Consider the following 22,437-nt stretch of genomic DNA (forward strand, 5'->3'; position numbering starts at 1 on the left):
TATAATCTCCTGTATAAGACTGCTCCTAGCCACTCTAATTTAAATACAAGCCACTCACTTGTATTATCCTGCTTTTACTTTCTTCATAGCTTTCCCCACTCTCTAGTTACCTTTTTAATATTTGTTTACTTGTTCGCTAACCACAAACTAACAGTTTTAGCTTCAGGAAAACAGTAGTCAGCATTCTCACAATCCTCCAAGTACAGCAAAAGAACTTCCTGAAAAGACGGGCCCTTGGGACAGCTTGTAACATAGTGCACTTTGTAACACAGCTCATTCTAACACTCTTTTCAAACATGTAACAGTACAGGCTGAGAAGGAAACTGAGCATTGTAAAGATTTTTTTTTCTATTACAGAAGCTCATTTATGCAGTTACCGGAAAACAAGCAAGCAACCAAATAACAGTTACTAAAGTTTTTGTTTTAATGACCACCTATTTTATTTCACTAAATCACATCACTGACATTAATTAAAAACAATCTGCTTCACTGCTATAACCTAACAAATTGCAAAAATGGTTCCATATCATGGCAGTGTTGGGGTATCAATCTGCTCAATGCACACTGGGGTATGGATGGCCACAGACAACTGCCGTGACTGTCCACTGTTCTATAGCACTACACTGTATTGTGCAAATCAGAAAAATATGTAGTTTTAATACCAAACCTACTAAAACATCTCAACCTTGTGTTCCAATAATTTATTTTATTTTTTGAGACAGAGTCTTGCTCTGTTACCCAGGCTGAAGTGCAGTGTGGCACGATCATGGCTCACTGTAGCCTTGACTTCCTGAGCTCCAGCAATCCTCCCACCTCGGTGTCCCAAAGTACTGAGATTACAGGCCTGAGCCACTGCACCAAGCCACTCCAGTTATTTATATGTGTGTGTCTACTGTTAGTTTTTTAGATATTTAAACTAGGAGAACATTATTACTCCAGAATAGGCCAGGTCCCAGACACTAACACTAACTTACCTTATAATATACCATCTATTTAAGTTTATTAATCTGCAGTGAATGCATAGAAATCTATTTATCTTTTTAAAAGATGAGGCCAGACATGGTAGCTCACACCTGTAATCCCAGCACTTTGGGAGGATGACGCAGGTGGATCATAGGAGGTCAGGAGTTCGAGACCAGCCTGGCTAACATGGCGAAACCCCGTCTCTACTAAAAATACAAAAAAAACTAGCCGGGCATGGTGGCATGCACTTGTAGTCCCAGCTACTTGAGAGGGTGAGGCAAGAGAATCACCTGAATCTGGGAGGCAGAGGTTGCAGTGAGCCGAGATCACACCACTGCATTCCATCCTGGGCAACAGAGGGAGACTGTCTCAAAATAAGTAAATAAATAAAAATAAAAAATGAAAAGTCATGGTTAATATATGCTTCATTCATCTTCTATATTCATAAAAATTTTTGCTGGCAGGTCTGTAATATCAGACAACTCCCTAAGTATCTTAGCTTCTGTTACTTTGAATTGTCTCTTATATACATAAGATTACAAAGAAAAGAATATAAAACTTTCACTACTCAAAAGTGAATTATCTAATTTACGGACAAAGTTTGCAGCAACTTCTTCCCTCATACTTAAAGTTGCTAGCTCTGAAAATTTGACAAATTTAAAAGGACATACATCTGAAACCAAAATATATATGGCATTTTAAGTCAAATAAAATAATTACAAGTTTTGAATTAGGAAATAAGCTAGATATCAAAGTGATATTTCAGGAAAATTAATCTGGCAGCAGTACACCATAGAGATTAGACAAACTTCAAGGAAGTAAGAGTACGTACAACAAATTATTTCCATAGCTCTTTTCAAACAAATAGATGCTATTAGTAATTTGAAAATGAAAATACATTTTTAAAGAAAAACATGGGTATGGTATTTAGTTTCTAGTATCAACACTGTCATTTACCACTCTTCTCTATAAGATAAAGCAATTTAACTACATTTGGATTTTGAATTAATTTATTTATTTTTATTTATTTTTTTGAGACACAGTCTCCCTCTGTTGCCCAGGCTGGAGTGCAGTGGCATGACCTTGGCTCACTGCAACCTCTGCCTCCTGGGTTCAAGCAATTCCCGTGCCTCAGCCTCCCAAGTAGCTGGGATTACAGGCGTACGCCGCCACATTTGGCTAGTTTTTGTACGTTTAGTAAAGACGGGGTTTCGCCATGTTGTCCAGGCTGGTCTCAAACTCTTGGCCTCAAGTGATCCACCCATCTCAGCCTCCCAAAGTGCTGGGATTATAGGCGTGAGTCACCGTGCCCAGCCTACATTAGTATTTTTTAAATGTGGGTTTATAATCCATTCATGGGCCATGCATACAGTCAATTTTGTTGGTCACAACCCATTTTTTTTTTAAATAGAATTTAAAAAAAATAAAGTTACAAGGATAAGTACTTTTGTTTCTGTAATATATGTGTAACTAGGTAAACCAGGTGTGTATCTGGAAGTAAAATGTATTCCTAACTGTGAGTCATAGTTAAGAGAATTTCAAAACTCGAGACCAGATGATTGCTAGGATCTCTTTCAGCTCTAAAGCTATACTTCTGTAATGAAATCTGTCCTCAAGTGAGTAAAAATGGTCAACGGGTGGCTTTTTCTTTATTTATTGTTTAGCTACAGTTCTTTTAATGGCAGGCAACAGAATCTAACCCTGTTAAATTAGCTGTAATTTACTGAGGGAACACTAAAGTAGTTCACAGAATCTAAGGAAGAGCTGAAACACTAAGCTCAGAAAGCATGGAAATTGAGCAGCTCCAGTATTTCAGCAGCAGGAGCTCACAAATTTCTCCCTAGGGCACTGCTTCTTTAAGACAGGGTGGTTCCAACCACCTTCCATCACTGTACAGTGATTCTCCTTCCCTTTGGGTTTCTAGTTTTCCAGAAAACAATCTAGTCAGCCCATCTTACATCTGATTTCTTAATCCTGAAATCAATCAGCAATGGCCGAAAGCAAAGTGAGAGGCATAGACATGGTCTCTGGAAAAATAAGGAATTATCCACCTCCCCAATTTGTCTAAAACATCTCTTTATGACCAGAAATTAACACTTTGTTTATCAAGCCCTTATGTACCAGGCATGATACTTGGTACAATATAAAAAATATAAAATATGTTATCAATAAAGGAGAATGTATATTTTACTTAAGAACGAGATAATTTTTAATATAATCAACATTATATTAAACATTATAATGAATATGGTATTTTTCATTTCACATGTGTTCTTGAAAACTTGTTACTTCAAGTTCTATTTTTCTAAAACAATGTAAAATTAATTCTAAATATTTTTTAAATAAAAAATTACTTTGCAAAGTAAATTATTTTTGTAGATCTAAATCTTCCTGTCAGTGGTCACTAAACAAGATATATCTCTTACATGAGAAAATAATGCTTTAGTCAGGTGACCAAAACAATCCCCTTTTCTCCCTTCTATTCCTATTCTTGGGATTCCTGCCCTGTTCCCCTCTCCCCTTCTTTGCTATCGCCTCTCATTGTTTGACATCCTACTCCATGCTCATATTCTCTGCTAGTCTTTCCAGAATCAATACATGGTATAATCCACAAGGACAGGAAAAAGGATGGCAGCAGGATGCATTTGTAGAATAAGCACTGGGTTAGAAGTAAGAAGATTGGGATCTATCTCTGCTCTGTTACTAACTAGCCTAGCCATGTGATCATGATCTATGCATTTTTTCTTTCTACATCTCTTTCCACTAAGAACTGAGTAAGTATCTACTAAATAAACCCATCCGTAAAGTTTCCTTACTTGTGAAAAAAGAGATGGTAATAACCACCCTATTTGCCTTCTCTGGTTATTATCAGAAAATAATAATAATAACGTATACATGCTTTACAAGCTATTAAGTACTATAGAAATAGTAGGCCAGGTGCGGTGGCTCATGCCTGTAATCCCAGCACTTTGGGAGGCCGAGGCGGGTGGATCACAAGGTCAGGAGATTGAGACCATCCTGGCTAACACGGTGAAAACACTGTCTCTACTAAAAATACAAAAAAAAATTAGCTGGGTGTGGTGGTAGGCACCTGTAGTCCCAGCTATTCAGGAGGCTGAGGCAAGAGAATGGCGTGAACCCGAGATCGCACCACTGCACTCCAGCCTGGGGGACAGAGTGAGACTCCGTCTCTAAAAAAAAAAAAAAGGAAATAGTAGGGGAACTTTTTGTTTTGGTTTGGGAAGGCCTCATGGTGTAAACAGAATAAGCATGGGCTTTGGAATCAGCAGATGCAAGTTTAAATCTTAACATTATCGTTTATTACCTGTTTGACTTTGGGCAAGTTAACTCACCTTCTGGAGTCAGTTATAGATCCATTTCCTCATCGATAGGGCACCACCTATATCATACATTACATTCATAATATTTCTAAAGTGTACTCAATTTTCCTCAACCCTCATGTCATCCCTACAATTCTGTACCTTCGGTCCTATCCTGTTTCCACGCTCACTTTTTTTAATCCCACACCTCACATCTTCCAAGACATGATAGGGCAGAATCATCTATCTACTTGATCACTGTGGTGTTAGGATATATATTGCTTTCCGTCTACAGTTCCTGGTTCATAACTTCTAAAACCCTTGTTATAGTCTTTCATTATAATTTGGGTGTGTTAGGCCTCAGGAAACGGAATCTCCTGCCCTCCTTTCACTTGCCCCAAGGCAGGAATCTAATCTTCTCCTGCCTTTCTGATTGTGGGTCTTAAGACCCTCCATGAGACAGTCCCACCCTATACCCTGGGAAAAGGGATGCAAGATTATAAAGCTTCAAAAAACTGAGAAGAGGATTCAGGAAGCTTCTGGACAGCTAAGCACAGGGAGGTTCCTGGAGGGTGGCGCACCCTTTCTCCCATACCTTGTCCTAAACGTGTCTTCATCTGTATCCTTTGCAATATCCCTTATAATAAACCAGTAAATGTAAGTAAGACTTTCCCTGAGTTCTGTGAGTTGCTCCAGCAAATCAACTGAACCCCAAAGAGGGGGTCATGGGAACCCCAACTTGAAGCCGGTCAGTGAGAAGTACCGGAGGCCTGGACTTGTGACTGGTGTGGTGGTGGGGTAGTCTTGGGGACTAAGCCCTCAACCTGTGGGATCTGACACTGATCTGATACTACCTCCAGGTAGATAATGTCGGAACTGAATTAGAGGACATCCCACTGGTGTCCGTTGCTTGGTGTGTGGGGAAAAAACTCTTTTCCACTCTTTTTCTAAGAAGAAAAGAGAAACTTAGTATGAGTCTTACAGAACAGCCTTTACCTTTCTAATCAAAAATAGCAAGTTTAGCAATATCAGCTCAAGACTTCAAACTTATAAAGCTGTTCCTTTACTTGTTTTTGTCATTTACCACTATCAGGTAAAAAATACAAGAGTTCAAAAGCACTAGGAGCAACACAGGATGGGAAAGGGAACATCTAGACCCCAAGGCTCCCAAAGGAACAGAGTGAAAACCAAAGAGCTAGTTTTTCCCACCTTCCAGTAGTTAACTACCAATTAATTAATTAGAGTTGACATAAGGGATAAAATATTTTTTGCCAGCGCTGTTCTGGTTTCTCTTCCTGATCTCCCAATTCTTGATAAATCAAGGTATCATTTCAATCCTACCTTAACGAGGTCTCTCCAGCCAGGCACAGCGGCTCATGCCTGTAATCCCCTGCACTTTGAGAGGCCAGGGTGGGTGGATCACGAGGTCAGGAGATCGAGACCATCCTGGCTAACATGGTGAAACCCCGTCTCTACTAAAAATACAAAAATTAGCTGGGCATGGTGGCACACACCTGTAGTCCCAGCTACTTGGGAGGCTGAGGCAGGAGAATCGCTTGAACTCAGGAGGTGGAGGTTGCAGTGAGCCGAGATCGTGCCACTGCACTCCAGTAGGGTGACAGAGTGAGACTCTGTCTCAAAAACAACAACAACAACAACAACAAAAAAGTCTCTCCCACTCAACCCTACTAATAAATCTTCATGGCCTGCACCTTAGTTCAGGCCTCCAGCTATTTCAACAGCCTCCTAAGTGGCATCTCTTCTACAATGCACCACAGTGACTTTCTGAAACACAAATCTGATGATACCTCTCTGGCTTAAAACCCTACACTAGGGTTCCCATCACTTCCAGAATAACGTAAACACCTGGCATAGCATAAAACGTCATTCATGCCCTGTCCCTATCTAACTCTGTGATCTCGTTTCTTATCACCCCTCAAAAGGCAGCTAGTGCTAACGCTACAACCAAGCTGCTTCCTTTGACCTGAGGGTACACCATGCTCTCACACTCCCTTTTAACATCCCATTTACAATACCGTACAACACAGGCTTCATTTCTCTACATGGTAAATTCCTCCGCATCCTTCAAAACTCAGTTTAAGTGTAGTACAGAATTTGGTGCCTTTATACTCCTAAAACATTGGACAGTTTTCTATAAGCCACCGCTAGAAAGTGAGACACTGAAGAACATGAAACTCTTTGTAATCATGGTAGAAAATACAAAGGACAGGCCGGGCGCGGTGGCTCACGCTTGTAATCCCAGCACTTTGGGAGGCCGAGGCAGGCGGATCACGAGGTCAGGAGATCGAGACCACGGTGAAACCCCGTCTCTACCAAAAATACAAAAAAAAAGAAAATTAGCCAGGTGTGGTGGCGGGTGCCTGTAGTCCCAGCTACTCGGAGAGGCTGAGGCAGGAGAATGGCGCGAACCCGGGAGGCGGAGCTTGCAGTGAGCCGAGATCGCGCCACTGCACTCCAGCCTGGGTGACAGAGCGAGACTCCGTCTCAAAAAAAAAAAAGAAAATACAAAGGACAATGCAGAAGCTCCTTAAATAAATTAAGAAATGGTCTGACAATTCAGTTTTATTAAAAAGAGTCATCTTTTTAGATGACTTTTACTTTTACTAGAGATCACCTAGTAAAGTATCATTCATCAAGTTATTTCGATGAGAAAATAAACTCCGAGCTCCAAATAAATGATCACAAATAAAGAGTTACTCTAACATGATAAACATGGTTGTAAGGTATCAAAAGATATTGTGAATTTGTAACAGAGGTATAGATGTTACCTAGAAATAATGGAATCCAAATTAGGTACATGAGTAGTAAACAGAAAATTGAGTTCTAGCACTGTGCATGAAGAAGAAAACCCTGTTCAACAACATCTATGAGAATGTAATTAACTTTTCAAAGACAGGTTTGGCTTACAAATTTGCAAGCCACTCATATACAAGGGTGACCAGAAATTAATGTCTTCTCACCTACTATTACAATACTACATTTATATAATCCTCTTCTTAAACAGGGAAAGGATTTTTTTTTAACAAGCCTCTACACGAGTAAATTACACTTGAGTTCCAACAGATGGTGACACAATGGAAATTCATAAGCATAGTTGCCAAATAAGACCAATATGTTAAAAAAAAAAAAAAAAAAAAAAAGAGGGACAACACAGAGTTCCTGGGATCAGCTTCTTTGTTCTCAATACATTTTGTGTATCCAGCAAAAATAATGGTAACTAGAGAATTATTCAGCATATTCTTTTTTTTTTTTTTTTGAGATGGAGTCTCACTTTGTTGCCCAGGCTGGAGTGCAGTGGCGCAGTCTTGGCTCACTGCAACCTCTGCCTTCCAGGTTCAAGAGATTCTCTCACCTCAGCCTCCCAAGTAGCTGGTATTACAGGCATGTGCCAAGTAGCTGATATTACAGGCATGTGCCACCACACCCAGCTAATTTTTTTTTTGTATTTTTAGTAGAGATGGGGTTTCACCATGTTGGCCAAGCTGGTCTCGAACTCCTGACCTCAGGTGATCCACCCGACTTGGCCTCCCAAAGTGCTGGAATTACAGGCGTGAGCCACCGCGCCCTGCCTGCATATTCTTAAATACTGTATCAATTAACTCATGTCCACCTAGACTCTGTCACAACTCTACTTCATCCCCTGTCAGCAGTCATTCTTCTTAACTGCTATAATTACTCCTGAGGTACATGGAATTAACATAACCTTTAAGACAGGAACAGAGTGGGTAAATGGAACAGAGAGGGGAAATTACTTTGAAAAGAAACCTAGGCAAATTACAAAGATTTCAAACAAACCACCAGGCAGAGTTCCAGGTGGCACACCATTTCTATTTCCTTCTACCTCACTACTTCCCATCTACCTATTCCCTAGGCGAAGACAAAAATACAATTTAGGGGTTAAGAACATGGGATTTATCCTGTTACCATGTAAAGGAGAAGTAAAATAAGAAAAAAAACCGAAAAAGAATATAGGATTTATAGTTAAAGCAGAGATGCTCAGAATCCTGCCTTCACTACTTACTGTACTTGCTCTGTGACCTTAGTTATGTTCTCAAAGCCTCAGTTTCTTCGTCAATAGAACAGGGATGATCCTTTCCTCTTAGAATTGTTGTAAGAATTAAATTATGTAAGATAGAGTGTTAAAGTGTAAGCACACTGCTTGGCACACAGTAAACTAAATGAAAAGAGCTACCTGATAGGCCAGGTGTAATCTCAGCTCACACCTGTAATCCCAGCATAGCCCAGGAGTTTGAGATCAGCCTGGGCAACATAGGGAGACCCTGTCTCTACAAAAATAATAAAAAAAAATGTTAGCCAGGTGGGGTGGTGCATGTTTGCAGACCCAGCTACCCAGGAGGCTGAGGTGGGAGGGTCACCTGAGCCCTGCAGGTTGAGGCTACAGTGAGTTGTGATCACGCCACTGCACTCCAGCCTGGGTGACAGAGCGAGATCCTGTCCCAGAAAAAAAAAAAAAAAGAGCTACTTGATAGTCTCATAAATAAACAATAGATAAAATCTGAGATTTAATAGACTGCAATAATTATTTAAACTAAGCTGACAGTATAGCGGTTCAGTTTGCAATGTTTCCAAGTGTTTTGCATATAGTATGAAAATCTATTCCATGATTCTGTAACCCATAGAAAGTTAAAAATCCTTAACTCAGACTTATAGCCTCCTCACGATCTAACTTACAGACTCTTCATGATCTAGCTCTAAATTATTTTTTAGCCTCATCTGACATTTATCCCTCCATTCAGTCAATATTTTAATTTGTAATACTTAACATACCTTCACAGTTCAATCTTGAGTCAAACAATTCCTTCAACGCAGTTACTACTCTCATCCCATCCCTTTTCCCAACTACTGAAATCCCATTTATCATTCTACCCTATGATGCCTTCCCTGATCCTCCCTAGTAGAGATGATCACATCCACCTCTAAGATCTCAGTATCTATTGCTTAAAGTTAGAACACTTATTTCATACTGTCCAGTTTTTTTTCCCAGTTTTCTTCCTCATTAGATTTTTAGTTCAAACATCATTCAAGCGGAGATGTCGGTGGTCAGCTGGATACAGAGAACATAAAATATGGCTGGGTGTGGTGGCTCACACCTGTAATCCCAGCACTTTGGGAGGCCAAGGTGAGTGGATCACAAGGTCAGGAGCTCAAGAACAGCCTGGCCAACATGGTGAAACTCTATCTCTACTAAAAATACAAAAATTAGCTGGGCGTGGTGGCGCACCTGTAATCCCAGCTACTCGGGAGGCTGAGGCAGGAGAATCACTTGAACTCAGGAGGTGGAGGTTGCAATGAGCTGAAATTGCGCCATTGCACTCCAGCTTGGGCGACAAGAGCAAAATTAAGTCTCAAAAAAATAAATACATAAAAAATTTAAAAAAAGAAGTATGAGTAAGGCAAGTTTGACTGATAGGCAGATTGTATTATTAATTTTGGGGTGGAGATTGAGAGAAATGTTTTTGTTTTGAGAAGTTATGTTGAGTTTTTTTGTTTTTTTGTTTTTTTTGAGATGGAGTCTCACTCTGTTGCCCAGGCTGGAGTGCAATGGTGCAATCTTGGCTGACTGCAACCTCCTCCTCCCGGTTTCAAGCAATTCTCCTGCCTCAACCTCCCATGTAGCTGGGATTACAGGCGCCTGCCATCACACTCAGCTAATTTCTGTATTTTTAGTGGAGATGGGGTTTCACTATGTTGGCCAGGCTGGTCTCAAACTCCTCACCTCAGCTGATTCACCTGCCTTGGCCTCCCAAAGTGCTGGGATTACAGGTATGTGCCACCGTGCCCAGCCACATCTTTTCTTTTTAAAGATTGATTACTAAAAGGAACTACAGAAAAGATACCTTCAAGGTTTGAATTGCCATTTATGGGATATTTGGAATTTAACCATTTAGAGAGGTCTTCAATATTTATTCTTATTTCCTATGTCTGCTTAAAGGCTAAATGCAGGATACTTATTTCTCTTTAACAATTTAACTATCAGAAATATTTAGTATGCATACAAGGCATGTTATTTCAGATAATGATAATTTCTATTTGAATTTAAATTTCTTCTCTACATTTTAAATTTTAAAGCAGTAAAATCATATAAAAATGTTAATAGTGCAGAAATATATCAGATAAGATATGAAAGTTACCATTTATTTCTCCAATCCTATTTAATCCCATTTCACAGAAGAAACCAAAGTGAACAGTCTGGTGTAAATTCTTCTAAAGATTACTGTCTTCATATATATTATTTCACAGGGAATTTTTATACTGAGACTTTGATGAAAAAGAACTAGTACTAACATTATTTCTTGAAAAATTAGGATGATACTTTTACTACCACCACACTTTTTTTTCCCCCAAAAAGGCTGGCATACAGAAATAAAATATCCCAAATTTAAGATAATTTAGAAGTGGAAGTGGGGGGCAATATATTCAGTGCAATTAAACACACTATTTTTCATGATACTTCCCAAAAAGCAGGAAAAAAAAACTGATAATTTACATTTACATTAACTCTTACTTTACTCTTTAAAAAAATAGTTTCTTTTTTTTTTTTTGAGATGTAGTCTTGCTTTTGTCACCTGGGCTGGAGTACAGTGGTGCAATCTCGGCTCACTGCAACCTCCGCCTCCCAGGTTCAAGCGATTCTCCTGCCTCAGCCTCCCAAGTAGCTGGGGTTACAGGTGCCCGCCACCACACCTGGCTAATTTTTGTATTTTTAGTAGAGATGGGGTTTCGCCATGTTGGCCAGGCTGGTCTCAAACTCCTGGCCTCATGATCCACCCTCCTTGGCCTCCTAAAGTGCTGGGATTACAGGCGTGAGCCACCACGCCCAGCCAAAAACATAGTTTCTTAAGGAACAACTTTTTACTAGTAATCTGAGAAATTTTCTCACACAGGTTTCAGGAAAATAGTTACATTAAATATCATCAATCAAAATGCCACAGCAACTGGAAAACTTTAAATCAAATTGTGATAAAAGTTGAAAGTATACAATTAAAATACAGGTTGGTAAATGTGACACTGCAAAGGGTTAAGATGATGTAGGTCAAATATGAAGTTCTCAAGTTCTTTGGTTTGTTGGTTTTTGAGACAAAGTCTCACTCTGTCGCCCAGTCTGGAGTGCAGTAGCGGAATCTCTGCTAACTGCAACTTCCACCACCTGGGTTCAAGAGATTCTCCTGCCTCAGCCTCCCGAGTAACTGGGACTACAGGCACGCACTACCACGCCTGGCTAATTTTTGTATTTTCAGTAGAGATGCGGTTTCGCCATGTTAGCCAGGCTAGTCTCGAACTCCTGACCTCAGGTGATCGGCCAGCCTTTGCCTCCCAAAGTGCTGGGATTACAGGCATGAGCCACCATGCCCAGCCTGAAGTTCTCAAGTTCTAACAATCCACAAATAGAAGTTAGAAGCAGAGATAAAGATTCTATGTTGGCCATGCCATGCGCCTGTAATCTCAGCATACTGAGAGGCTGAGGTGGGAGGATCACTTGAAATCAGGAGTTCAAGACCAGCCTGGCCAACATGGTGAAACCCAGCCTCTACTAAAAATACAAACATTAGCCGGGCATGGTGATGCATGCCTGTAATCTCAGCTACTTGGGAGGCTGAGGCACAAGAATTGCTTGAACCCAGAAGGTGGAGGTTGCTGTGAGCTGAGATCACGCCACTGCACTCCAGCCTGGGCAACCGAGTGAGACTCCATCTAAGAAAAAAAGATTCTATGTCATTTAAACTACATTCCTTAAATATTATTAAAATACATTCAAAGCTATCAGCAGGATCAATAAAGTGTGAAAGAAACCTGAGTAACACAATCAGCAGTCTACCAAACCCCTCATTTTAAAATTAATTGTCCAAGTATTTCACACATACAAACTACACTGGAAAAAAAAAATGTAGAAAACATGTTAAATTTGTTTCATTCTTATTAGAGGATCTAAAATAAACACTCTATGGATAAGCAGGTTATCTATGACATATATATCTGTATCTGAAAGAACAGCAACTAAACAAACACTGCTTCACAAAGTCATGGATGTGCTTTCTAACTATCCACTTGGCCTTCAAACGATGGAAGCAGAAGTAATCACAAGCTGGAGCGTCCAACTAGGGGAATGATTCTGGGGGAGATGAATATGAGACACTGATAAGGACACTTAAGTAGATTCTGCTTGTCCCTGGTATGGGCAAACTGTTCACATATGGTATGTATGCAAAGCAGGTATGCCAAAGTCAGAGGGTAACTATAAGGTGACTTTGGAGCCATCAATGAAAGATGACAATCTCATACTGCATAATCAATATTCTAGTTATTGTTAATAACTATATTGTAAATCTATAACTAAATTCCATTAACTAATCAATACATTATTTTCAATTACTTAGAAATATTAAAAGAGTTACTTTAAAGATGGAAAAAAAAAAACCAGAAAACAAAACAGGTCATCACCTCATTTAGTAATAGATTTTATAAACTAATTTTTTTGTTCATTCTTCCTAAATTTCATAACTTCATAAATTTTATAATATACTTTTCTACATATACACCTTACCTTCCTCCCAAGCAAAACTACTACTCTTTGATTTAATCGAGTATGGAAAAACCTTTTCTTTCTAATACCATTCTTGATGATGTCCACATTTTGTGAAACTTAAGCTAAAGCAGTACAAGGGACTGAACCAGCATACAATGAACTTAAACATTTAGATTTATGTCTCCTAAGACTGCCTATGAGAGAGTTCCTGCATGATGGTCCCAGGCCAGCTTAGAGGCCTTCTGTGTGTGTTTTCTACAAGAACGAGTTCAAAGCTATTAAATAAACGAAAATATCTGATATGCAGAAATTTACCAAGAAGTTATTCAAGTACGTAAATGAGGTTTTTTTTTTTTTTTTTGAGACAGAGTTTCGCTCTTGTTGCCCAGGCTGGAGTGCAGTGGCACGATCTCAGCTCACTGCAACCTCCACCTCTCAGGTTCAAGCGATTCTCCTGCCTCAGCCTCCCAAGTAACTGGGATTACAGGCATGCACCACCATGCCCGGCTAATTTTGCATTTTTAGTAGAGACAGGGTTTCTCCATGTTGGTAAGGCTGGTCTTGAACTCCCGACCTCAGGTGATCCACCCGCCTTGGCCTCCCAAAGTGCTGGGATTACAGGCATGAGCCACTGTGCCCGGCCATAAATGAGCACTTATTAATCTCAACCATTTTCTAATGATAAAGTCAAGCATGCATTTTCCATCTCTTCTAGCCAGTCTCTACAATGGAAAAAATAAAAGTTTTCAATTAAAATTACATTAAGTTAGTTGGAAATTATGTAGTTGTTCTCTGAAGTTATTACATGGCACCAAACATTCCAAAATCGTTAAAATCTTCCTTCATTTGGAAACAAGCTTAAGAAAAAGATGAGTTTTAAACTCTAGGCAAAAAGACAATCCAATTTCAAAACATTTCCCTCTGTTTTACAGTATATCATTCACACTCAGAAGTACACACTTCAAACTTAAAATAATCTTGGGTATATAAAGACTCACCATCTGTATGGGTTTCTTGTGGAGATCTCGTTCAGTTACCAATTTTTCCTGGTCAGTGACATAAAGACCTTTCTGTGCTAAAGCCTGGATTACAGCATCATGGCCCAAAAGGGGTTTTGCAGCATCACTCTTGAGAATGAGACTCCCAGCACGACAGTATAGTTCAGCCGATAGAAGCAAATTAACAACAGGTGGTTTGATGTGTTCCTGGTCATATTGATCTGTGTAAAATGGTTCTCGAAGTTCCTCTGGCACATTTTCTATAAAGATTAATGGAAAAAATTATCTTACAAGATTTTTATAAAAGAAACATAGAATTTAATTAATAATTATTATTTATGTCATAGAATTTAAGATTCCCTCTAAAAATATAGCAATAACCCTTTAACTGAAAAGATGATTCATTAAACCTTGACATATAATCTGGAATGAGACAAAGATACAAATTTCCTTTACAGAAGATATTTTGAGTATATTCCAAAAAGGGACTACAAGACAAGGAGAAAAGTTTTCTGAGTCTAGTGGCTCTTGGGAAAATATTCCCACATCCATAGTCAAATCTACACAATGAACTATAAGATTCCTAAAAACTAATTTCAATGACGCTCCTCACAGGCAAGCAGTCAACACGGAAATGCACCACAATAGGTATTTCAGGGGACTGCTAGTCCTTGCCACCTGAGAATACAAAATCATCTGCCCAGTTTTACAGCTAATGAGCTGCAGAATAGAGACTGCTTAACTTATTCTATCTCTTTGCCTCAAGACCCCTGCCGTCTCTCCCTTCATGCTTAGCTTGCTGACACTACTGAAAAAGAATTACAGCAATTGTTTAGGAGAGAGCTACTCTTAAAAATCCCTTACACTAGTAAACCACTAATACTGCCACATTACCACTGACCACTCCCCACCCTACCTGAAAAAGACTTCCTGGGCACCCAACTGACAAGTTCGACTAAAACATAAGTAGTAGTTTAGAAATGGGAGATGGGAAGGAAATCAAAATCTCCTCCAAAGTTTCTCTTTCCTGCTAGCCACTACCCTTTAAGAATGCCAAGTCCCACTCTTCCAATGTCCACTCCCACTCTCCCAATGTCTGCTCCCAAATCATCTTAAGCAAAGGCACTTGTATTTGATGGCAGCAAAATTACCAAAACAAACAAGAGAAACAAAATACTTCTCATTGTTTTACAAGTTTTCTTGCCTATTCTACCCTGTATCTCTTCTTCCTCCTCTCCATTTCTTACCTGGGCTCTATGCCTCTCATCGAAGCAGGACAAGGATGAGGTATGTCCCCCACAGGTGGGGCTTCTGAGTTAGAGGTTACCATGGAGCTGCAATTACAGAACCTGATAGCTCTGTCCTGAGACCTAGCCAGTCCCTCACCTGCCTTCTCTTTAGAAAGTGAGGTTCTGAAGCCAGCCATCCCATCACTGATCTTAGCTGTTTCCTGAATAGGCAGCTTTAATATAAGCTCAATAATGCCACAGTACTAACCAAAACTGGTACTCTGAAAAATTTGTAGCCGGGCGCCGTGGCTCACGCCTGTAATCCCAGCACCTTGGGAAGCCGAGGCGGGCGGATCACAAGGTCAAGGGATCGAGACCATTTTGGCTAACACGGTGAAACCCTATCTCTACTAAAAATACAAAAAAATTAGTCGGGTGTGGTGGCACGTGCCTGTAGTCCCAGCTACTCAGGAGGCTGAGGCAGGAGAATCGCTTGAACCCAGGAGGCGGAGCTTACAATGAGCTGAGATGGCGCCACTGCACTCCAGCCTGGGTGACAGAGAGAGACTCTGTCTCAAAAAAAAAAAAAAAGAAAAATTTGTTCACAAAGCATTAATATACTCCTTAGCAATTTTCACCTTAAAAGTTTTTTAAAAAGTGCCTATTTAGAAAAATATCTTCACACAATATTGTAATAATTATTGCATGTTAATTTTCTATACCAGCATGGTTCTAAGGAATTCAAGGAATCAGAAATAACCCTCATCCTCAAGGAGCCAGTAATTTACAAAACTCTAAACAGACAGAGAGGTAGAGTTAAGCAATTCAGAAATTAGAGACAATACTAAGCAGGAAATTATTAAGCACCAAATGAAAGAAATAAACAATTAAGTACTTAAGAGTTCAGAAGTGGGAGCATCACAGTGGGGGGCACAACTTCATCTTAAACAAAAATTGAGGCCGGGCGCAGTGGCTCACACCTGTAATCCCCGCACTTTGGGAGGCCGAAGCGGACAGATTACCTGAGGTCAGGAGATCGAGACCATCTGGCTAACATGGTGAAAACCCATCTCTACTAAAAATACAAAAAATTAGCCAGGCGTCGTGGCAGGCGCCTGTAGTCCCAGCTATTCAGGAGGCTGAGGCAGGAGAATGGCGTGAACCCGGGAGGCGGAGATTGCGGTGAGCCGAGATTGCACCACTGCACTCCAGCCTGGGTGACAGAGTGAGACTTCGTCACAAAAAAAAAAAAAAAAAAAAAAGTATAGGCGGGGCATGGTGGCTGACACCTGTAATCCCTGCACTTTGGGAGGCCGAAGCGGGCAGATCACCTGAGGTCAGGAGTACCAGACCTGCCTGACCAATATGATGAAACCCCTCTCTACGAAAAATACAAAATTAGCTAGGCATGGTGGCAGGCACCTGTAATCCCAGCTACTTGGGAGGCTGAGACAGTAGAATCTCTTGAACCTGGGAGGCAGAGGTTGCAGTGAGCCGAGATCGCGCCATTGCACTCCAGCTTGGGCAACAAGAGTGAAACTCTATCTCAAAAAAAAAAAAAAAATAGAATAGCAGGAATCAGCAGAATTTTAGTCAGAAAAAAAAAGAGGCTTTCTAAACATAAGGAGAGGGAGAAGAGAAGAGTAGGGAAAAAAGATGTGAAGAGACACCAAATTGAACAATCTGGATGGAGAGAAGAGTTCATGTGGGAAAGCAGTAAGAGGCAAAGCTGGAATGGGAGAGGTTGGTGATGAGGACTTGAAAGAAATATTCATCTTTTAAACACGAGGCCTTTGTGTATTAGCTAACAAGGAGATGCTGACAGTTTTACAGGACAGTGTCACATTAAGACTGATGTTTTGGAACAATCTGGTATTTAATATTGATGGCTATAAAAATCAGAGATAGAAGATTATCATATAGATATAAGGAAATGAAGTTCAAAGGCAGTAGTGAAAACAGAAAGTACAGGACATAAGAGACTAACTGCTAAAGACAAACAAAAAGTACCCAGGAATAAAGCAAAGAGAGAGGGTCAAGATGGAAATAAATAATAAGCCTACGTTACGAGGGAAACAGTGATATTATTAATAGAAAAATGAAAATCAGAGGCAGCACCAATTCTAAAAGCAAGATCAAAAACTCAGTTTTAGACATATCAAGTTTGAAACAATAGCAAAAATATCCAAGTGGAAATATCCAATAAGCAGCTGGAGATATAGGACTCTGGAAAGAGGTCAAGAGTGGATGTATCAATTTGGGATTTTGGTGACATCTAAAAATATCATCCTCATTTAATAATTGAAAACACTTTCCTTTCTTCGTAGATGCATTACCCAGTAGTGAGCCAGCTTTAAATTTAATATAGCTGCCTCAGCGTGATGGTGAAGTTCAGTTTTAAATTGCAGAATATAGTGCTGGTATTCATTTACACTTTAGTATTGTAGGAAATAAACAGAAACTATTAGTAGAACAGCTGTAAAAGGAAAATTATTTGATTTTAAGATAACTATTATAAAATGTATAAATAATGGATTTTTATTTCCTGTATCAATAAAAATATGGCTAATATAGGTTATTTGGCATCTAAATATTACCTGTGAAAAGTATATGCTCATTATCAGGATTACAAATTTATCTATCATACCTATATATCCACCTAGCATTTACTTACTGCTTTTACAGCCATTTTCATGTATGACCTTTATAACATCTTGTCAGACACAGTCCTAAACATGCATTCTGTCATTTAATTCTGACAACCCTCTTACCCTATTTTACAGATAAAGAACTCAAGAAAGGACATCTTGCCCAGGGGCACATAGCTGATAAGCACAGAATTATAGCTCTACACCATCTTGCTAAACAGGCTCAAACATAATAATGATTTGCCAAAAGCAAAAGGGTGGAAGGTGGAAGACAAGAGTCCAGGGGTTGCTTCCATTCCATTAAAGCATACCCACTAACCTAAGTTGTGAAAGTGTAAGTTTTAAAAAGACCCCAATGCAAGGAAAAGGGAAAGGATCCACAGCTAATCAAATACTGTTTCAAGAATACAACAAAAATAGACTCTTCAGCCCTCAAGAGAATGTAAAACTTCATACTGAATATAAAATAGGTCATTTTAAAAACAAGTCTTCAAGAGCTAAATATACTTAAGAGAAGACTTCAAAAGTGTCTATCATTTTACCAATGGTATAAAACTAATTTTTTTTTTAAAGTTTGGAATTGTACCACATTAAAAAAAAATGAACTGAAACAGCATATTAGAAAATAAACGGCAAAATCAAAGATAAGAGGTTTCACTCTCTCCCAAACCTCCAGAACACAAAAAGTAAGAAATTAATACTGACAGAACGGTTGAGTGAAATACCACTGCTAGAATTGCAAAGGATACGAGATGAGTTTTTCTTGTACACCATGACTTAAGCAGAACGTAATTTAATCATGTTACTATAAGTCTTGACTAGACTTGAAATTAACATCCATCTGAAATGCTTGAGGTACAGGTAGAGGGAGCAGAGACAGTATTGCTCAAGGCAATTTTCTATGAAACTGGGTTAGCTACCAGTTGCATCCACATTCCAGCAAGTGACACAGATTTATTAAAAGCAATAAAGGGGCAGGAAGCAGGAGGGGAGTACATTTTAGAAATATCATCACACTAAATCATAGGAATACCACCTTATTTTCCAAATCTAAAAAATAGTTTCTAAGGTAATAACTATTATAGAATTTCTAAGTTTCAAAGAACTCCAATTAAAAGTAAGCCACAGAATCTGAACTTGAAATTAACCAAAAGACATAAAGATGATCAATAACATTTAAAACTTCATAGTAGCAGTAATTAAAGAAAGTTATCAAAATGGCAAAAAAAAAAAAAAAGTTTAAACCCACTGTTGACAAGGATGTACTGATATGAATACTCTAATATATGACCAAAGGGCAAGGATCATGTCGTCCTCATTTACCATGATATGAATCTCTAGGGCCTAACTCAGCACCTGGTACATGGTAAGGAAAGATTTGACGAATAAATAAAAATGTTATTAAAAAAAATTCTAGTCACTCGCCTTTTCCTGAAAGTACTCCCAGGTTTCAAATTTCCCCCTCAAGTTTACTACCTGATTCTGCACTAGTAATCATTATTTACTCCTTGTACATGCTTTGAGAAACTTTAGTTTTCTCTGGGCCACACTTAATTTCTGTGATAGCAATCCCTCTCAAAACCAGATAGGTTTTCGGTTTACCTACATTCACTACCTACATCCATTCTGAAATTTGGTAAAAATTTGGGCTTTGAGAAAGTATAGGCTTTAGATTTTACAAGAATCGGTTGAGTCCTAATTTTACCATTTACTTTTTTTTTCTTTTTTTCTTTCTTTTTTTTTTTTTTTTTTTGAGAAAGAGTCTCACTCTGTCGCCCAGGCTGGAGTGCAGTGATGTGATCTCGACTCACTGCAACCTCCACGTCCTGGGTTCAGGCAATTCTTGTGCCTCAGCCTCCCGCGTAGCTGGGACTACAGGTATGTGCCACCACACCCAGCTAATTTTTGTATTTTTAGTAGAGATGGGGTTTCACTATGTTGGCCAAGCTAGTCTTCGACTCCTGACCTCAGATGATCTGCCCGCCTTGGCCTCCTAAAGTGCTGGGATTACAGGCACCAGCCACCATGCCCGGCCCAGCCATTTACTTGATGGGATCTTGAGTTCAGTAATTAACTTCTCTGAGTTTTAGTTTCTCCATATTCCACAAATGTGCTGCCTATTCCTACTCTGACTTCAACTTCCTCCACTTCCCCAGGCCACTATGTTCCAAACACCCAACTCTTCTTGTTGCTAGAATATGCCAGGTTCAGACCTTTTGGCCCACGCACTAGAGGCCTTCTGCCTCTAATGTTCCTCCCCTTAACCAAATGAATGGTTGGCTCTTTCCATTCAGATCTCAGTTAAATGTAACCTCCTCAAACACATTTTCCCTGACCACCCAATCACTCATTGTAGTTTAATTCTCTAGGTAACAACTATTACTATCCCATAATATTTTATTTCTACCTCCTCTCACTATAAGGTACCTCAAGGAGAGCAAGATACTTATCTGTCCTGTGTCACTATACCTGGAACTGCGTCTGAAACACAGTACACACTCAAATATTTACCAAAAGACTGTACAGTACCTACACATAGAGCCTTGCCTTCCAAGAAGGTACCAATTAAAAGTTAGCTCCCTCCTGCCCTCTACATTATTACCAAATAACATGGTAAGTGTGGTACAGCATTCCTGAGCTTAAATTATCACCTCCACTCCTCCCATTACCCTATAAGGCCAAAGCACCTCTTCTGAGCGCCAGATCTTTATAAGCCATCAGCCTACTCAGCTCTTCACTTGGGTGTCACAAAGAAACCTAACTCAAAATGGGAGCCAGGTTTCTCCGTGACCAGGGGAGTTACAAATATGGAAAAAGGAAAAACTAGAATAAACTCTGTGGTGCTGGTTGAAATGGGAAGTGTCATTATAAATACATGATATTTCAGATATATATCTCTTTATATATATGGATAGCAAAAGAAATAGATTTAGCTATACACTATGTATATATGTGTGTGTTTGCTATCTGTCTGCTAAATAACACTGTTAGCAATAAGTCTAGCAGCTGTATCTTGGTTTCTAATACCTTTCCCACCAAAAGCAACAGGGATCCCTGAAGAAATGTTTCCAGGTCTGGAGCAGGGAAAAGTACAAGATATGCTTAGAACATCTTTGTTGTGGTATGTGCCAGAAAGTAAGGAAACGCTAACAAATAATGGAGCCATGTCAAAAGAACACAGGATCCAGATGGAAGGGGATGCCATTGGCTAAAACTGGGAAAACATGAACATCAGAATACACAGTAAAGAATTATAACCCACTGAATAAAACACACATCAATGAGTCTATCCTGACACAAATAAATAATACATTAAAAATGCTCTTTCGGCCAAGCACAGTGGCTCACGCCTGTAATCCCAGCACTTTGGGAGGCCGAGGCGGGCAGATCACAAGGTCAGGAGATAGGGACCATCCTGGCTAACACGGTGAAACCCCGTCTCTACTAAATATAAAAAAATTAGCCAGGCATGGTGGCGGGTGCCTGTAGTCCCAGCTACTCAGGAGGCTGAGGCAGGAGAATGGCCTGAACCCGGGAGGTGGAGCTTGCACTGAGCCAAGGTCGCACCACTGCACTCCAGCCTGGGCAACAGAGCCAGACTTCGTCTCAAAACAAAAAAAAAAAAAAGAAGCTCTTTCTTGTGGTAGAATAATACCAACAAACAAATGGAAAAAAAGGATAGTAATCAACAGCAATAATTGGTTCAAGCAAGATCATTATTGGATTCTAAAATGGTGGGTAACAGTTTAATGAACAGGATATTTTGAATTACCTCCCTATAAATTACTTATTAATTTAAAGTGGAAAAATAATTTTATAATGGAGAAAACTACAGATACCACTTTGGCCAGGTGATCAAAGTTAACATCACCTATACTGGAACAAACATTATGTGTCCCCTGATATGATCTACTGAGAATACAACATCTCTTCTGCAGTAGTCTACCAGGCTTCTATAACTTGAACCTTATCAAACTTGAATAAAGAAACCTTAAACAAATCCAAATTTGGAGACATTCTATAAAATAACAGGCCTATTGTTTTTATAAGATTAAAAAGTACATTTTAATAAAGGAAAAAAATCAACATAATGCTCAGACATTTTGCAGGTACTGGGAAGGAAGACTTCCCCCGCCTCCCCTGCCTTCCTGGCATCACTGTATATGAGGGAGTATGTCAAGCTGTTCTGATCTTGGAAGAAATAGGGGTAAGGAGACTTTCAACTGTCTGAATATCTTTGCTCTGGGGCTGCCTGGCTGCCACGTGATTTGTCTCTGGGTACCTCTCGGGCACTCTTGCCCAAGTCTTCTGTGGAATGCAGGGATGGTGCTGTGCAGAGAGGCAACAGGGCACATCTGCTGACAGAGAGACAACTGGTGGTCGTGGTAGTGGCAGTGACAAGCAAGAGGAGTACAGAGTGGGTCTGCCAGAGGGCAGCAGGGAAGAGTGAATGGAAGAGAGGGAAGAAGGGAAGTACGAAAGAGGGAAGAAAGCCAAAAGATAGGGTGCACCAGAGTGCAGAAGTAGTAGGGGTTTAGGAGATGGTCTCCAGTTCCTGGGTCTCTATCAGCTCTTGTCTGAGGGCAGGACTCTGTGTAATTTGTTTTTTTCCTACTGTCTAGGTATTCCTATCAATACCAGCACCCATGTAAGGATCTCATCATTGTCCCAGTCATTTGGACCAAGGGTGGAGGGGGACATCTGCTAAATCAG

General features: G+C 39.7%; 1 protein-coding gene across 5 annotated transcripts in view; it reads right to left on the reverse strand.

Moving 5' to 3' along the window:
* The window catches only part of CAMSAP2 (calmodulin regulated spectrin associated protein family member 2), a 123,933-nt gene that overhangs the window by 87,225 nt on the left and 14,271 nt on the right, over window positions 1-22,437 (reverse strand). For all 5 annotated transcript variants that reach the window (XM_032137632.2, XM_032137629.2, XM_032137631.2 and 2 more), the window contains exon 2: window positions 13,848-14,107. In XM_032137632.2, coding sequence (XP_031993523.1) covers window positions 13,848-14,107 — 260 coding nt within the window. The remainder of the gene's footprint in view (window positions 1-13,847; window positions 14,108-22,437) is intronic.

The sequence above is a fragment of the Hylobates moloch genome, unplaced genomic scaffold, assembly GCF_009828535.3.
Source record: "Hylobates moloch isolate HMO894 unplaced genomic scaffold, HMol_V3 SCAFFOLD_18, whole genome shotgun sequence".
Lineage (NCBI taxonomy): Eukaryota > Metazoa > Chordata > Mammalia > Primates > Hylobatidae > Hylobates > Hylobates moloch.